The sequence below is a fragment of the Diaphorina citri genome, unplaced genomic scaffold (assembly GCF_000475195.1).
Source record: "Diaphorina citri unplaced genomic scaffold, Diaci psyllid genome assembly version 1.1 scaffold604, whole genome shotgun sequence".
NCBI classification, from domain to species: Eukaryota; Metazoa; Arthropoda; class Insecta; order Hemiptera; family Psyllidae; genus Diaphorina; species Diaphorina citri.
The window spans coordinates 100,630-104,165 of NW_007378038.1; the positions used below are offsets into that span (position 1 = coordinate 100,630).

Consider the following 3,536-nt stretch of genomic DNA (forward strand, 5'->3'; position numbering starts at 1 on the left):
TGTAGCCAAAATCAAATGTCAGCCCAAAGCAATCACCCTAGTCAGGGCTGATTGAGAGGCTGACGAAAAACGCCGACCCCGTCTGTACACGGGAAATGGCGAAGAAGACCCGATTTAAACCAATAATTTACCAAAGTTAACCGATTTGAACCAGTGGTTTACCAAAGTTAACCGATTTGAACCAGTGGTTTAACGCGGGGTTTAGATTTGAACCTGGCGAAGAAGACCCGATTTAAACCAATAATTTACCAAAGTTAACCGATTTGAACCAGTGGTTTAACGCGGGGTTTAGTCATCTTCGGCAAGAGGCGAGTATATTGGTCAAATATTGGGACAGGGTACTTGAGTACTGAGGCGCCGAGCTTCCATAATGTGTTCTCTCATAGGAGTAATACGACGCACTCGCATTGCACATCTCTCCCTCCTCTCGAAAACCATCGAAATCTCCATCTTCATCCAAATCTCCATTTATGTCATCTCCTAGAACATCTCCGCGTTCACTTTGGACTCTCTGGAGGTGTCCGATTTGATTTTGCAGACCTCCAGTCTTTATCGGCACACCTTTGGCACTTTTTTGGAGATCACGTTCAGTCTCATTTTGGCCTTGAGGTCGCTTTTGGAGATTGCTTTCGGGGTTTATTTGGCGGTGTCCACTGGTCTTTTGGAGATGATCTCCACCAGTGTTGGTTATTGTACATTGAGCAGCAGGAATGTCGCTTTGATTATTGCTTCCAGTACTTCTATTTGTACATTGAGCAGCAGGAATGTCGCTTTGATTATTGCTTCCGGCAGTTCTAGTAACTATAAATTGTTCGACAATCCTTTGGGCAGTGCTATTGGCAGTTCTTTCACCACTATCCAGGCCATTTTCATACAGAGCACTTCTCCTATCTAGGGAATTCCCTCTTAGGGCGCTGGTTCGACCGGAGTTACCGCCTCTACTCACAAGATCTCCATTAAGGGCATCCTCTCTGAGACTACCTCCTTTGGACTCTATTTTACCGTCCAAGTTACTTCTATCCCCGCCAAGATCGCCCACAATAGCGTCACAACTTCCGTCTTCTTGCGATGCTGTATCGCCCGTGGCGGCTAGTCGAGCGGTGGCTTCTAAACCAGCTGAATCCCGAGCATTGGAACTAGCGGAATTCTCGATAGCTCCGTCATTTGAAGTACTCTCTTCCATGCCAAAGCCATTGGGATTGGGATCTTGTTGCGCGCTGTCTAATAGGGTTCCCGGAGCTATCGAGGTTCCCGGCGCTATCGAGGTTCCCGGAACAATTGAGATTCCCGGCGCTATCGAGGTTCCCGGAGCTATCGAGGTTCCCGGAACTATTGAGATTCCCGGCACTATTAGGTTGGCCGGGAGATTGTACATGGCTTGACCTGGGCCGGGAGATGGCCGCACGATTTGCTCGCTGGCCGGGATTCGCGGCATTTTACATATCGTACAAATATTCGTGTTCGAATTATTATGTATATCTATATGATTCCTATTATTTCAATTCCAAAATCCATTGTTTTTTTTCCTATCTTTCAAAGGATATCCTATCTCATCAGAGGAAAAGGTCATAGAAAGAGATCACTTCAAACTCGATTATTTCAACTACCCTCGGTCCCAATTAGTTGAAATAATCGAGGTTCTACATATAAAATGTTCCTTACCTTCCGTCTATGCCTATTCAAGGAGCCCCGATCCGAAAACGACTTATCACATATCGTGCAAATATTCGTGTTCGAATTATTATGAATATCCATATGATTCCTATAGTGGTACGCCTGTGTAAACGTACGGCTACAAATATGGCACGCGTACGGACGGTACCCGTCGTGCCGTTTCATGTGGAGCTTGTAGGTGTCGGGACGGGCGAATGTTTTACCGCACAGGGAACACACGTACGGGCGGTCTTTTTCGTGGATGATCTGAGGGAGAGACATTGTCATTTTAGGGGTGTAAGGAGAACAAAAATAATATCTCCTTCTTCTATTTATCCTTCTTCTTCTTCTCCTCTTCCTTCGTCTTCTATTTATTCCTCTTATTCTAATCCTTCTTCTTTTTCGTCTACTCCTCTCCCTTCTTCTTCTTCTTCTTCTCTTCCTTCTCCTTCTTTCCTTCTCTTCTTGTTCTCTTCCCACCTATCCCACCTCTTTTCAAAATGATAAAGAGCCAAGAGAATAAAGAAATAGAGAGAGGTAAAAGCAAAGAGACACACAGCAAAGAAAAACACAAAGACTAAAAGTTAAAAGTGTTTACAGATAAAACAGGAGACATTTTGTTTGAGAATAAGCTCTCTCCTTAATACTGACTTAAGGAGGGGGTAAAGTTACCTAAGGACTGAGAGGGAGGGAGTAGACATAAGGAGGGAGTATAGGTACCTAAGGTAAGGAGTAAGGAACTAAGGAGTAAGAGGAAAATGGGAAGAGTAGAGCTCATATGAGAAAAGTCTTTAAATGAATAATTCAAAATAAAATACCTCTGGAAAGGCTCAGGGAAGCTGTTTTCACGAAAACTCGATTAATATGTGATAGCTGAAGATAGACTTGAAAGCTAAGGGGGAGGAGAAGGAGGAGGAAGAGGAGGATGAGGAAGAGGATGAGGAAGAGGAGGATGAGGAAGAGGATGAGGAGGGGGAGGAGGAGGAGGAAGAGTAGTAAGAGATAAGAAGGTGAGTAGGGTTGAACTAATAGAGATACTCTATCTCTAGATTCTAGAACAATTGAATGTAAAGATACACAGGCGTGCTTACTGGAACTTGGCCTAGAGGAAGGGGAGGAGGAGGAGAAGAAAGAGGAGGAGAAGAAAGAGGAGGAGAAGAAAGAGGAGGAGGAGGAAGAGGAGGAGGAGAAAGAGGAGGAGGAGGAGGAGAAGAAAGAGGAGGAGGAAGAGGATGAGGAGAAGAAAGAGGAGGAGGAGGATGAGGAGAAGAAAGAGGAGGAGGAAGGGGAGGAGGAGGAGGAAGAGGAGAAGAAAGAGGAGGAAGAGGAGGGGGAGGAGTTTGAGGAGAAGAAAGAGGAGGAAGAGGAGGGGGAGGAGGAGGAGGAGAAGGAAGAGGAGGAGGAAGGGGAGGAGGAGGAGGAAGAGGAGGAGAAGAAGAAGAAGGAGGAGGAAGAGGAGGAGGATGAGGAGAAGAAAGAGGAGGAAGAGGAGGGGGAGGAGGAGGAGGAGAAGGAAGAGTAGTAAGAGATAAGAAGGTGAGAAGGGTTGAACTAATAGAGATACTCTATCTCTAGATTCTAGAACAATTGAATGTAAAGATACACAGGCGTGCTTACTGGAACTTGGCCTGGAGCTCTACCTCTACCACACAAGATCCCTCTGGTAATTTTAAACTAAACTTGAATCAAAATCATAGGTAGGAATAGTATGTATGTACCTTAAAGAAGCTTTTTCTTTTTTTGAGTATTTTGTAGATTGTAGACAAAACAAAATGGCTCAAAAAGCTTGTAACTGATATAGGGAACCCCAGATGCAAAAAAATTCTCTTCTTTACGACAAGGTATTGTCTCTCTCTCTCTCTCTCTCTCTCTCTCTCTCTCTC

The 3,536-nt window shown here is 44.8% G+C and overlaps 2 protein-coding genes across 2 annotated transcripts in view; both read right to left on the reverse strand.

The window, feature by feature from the left end:
• On the reverse strand, window positions 1-1,406 carry LOC113467971. The gene is made up of 2 exons (XM_026824533.1): window positions 270-1,406; window positions 1-151 (listed from the first exon to the last, which is right to left on the reverse strand). The coding sequence occupies exon 1, from the start codon at window positions 1,373-1,375 to the stop codon at window positions 293-295; it is 1,083 nt and encodes a 360-aa protein (XP_026680334.1). The 5' UTR covers window positions 1,376-1,406; the 3' UTR covers window positions 1-151; window positions 270-292.
• A 53-nt stretch (window positions 1,407-1,459) lies between these two features.
• The window catches only part of LOC103510496 (gastrula zinc finger protein XlCGF8.2DB-like), a 7,400-nt gene continuing 5,323 nt past the window's right edge, over window positions 1,460-3,536 (reverse strand). The window contains exon 3 of the mRNA XM_026824526.1: window positions 1,460-1,920. Within this exon, the coding sequence (XP_026680327.1) occupies window positions 1,600-1,920 (321 nt within the window). The 3' untranslated portion in view covers window positions 1,460-1,599. The remainder of the gene's footprint in view (window positions 1,921-3,536) is intronic.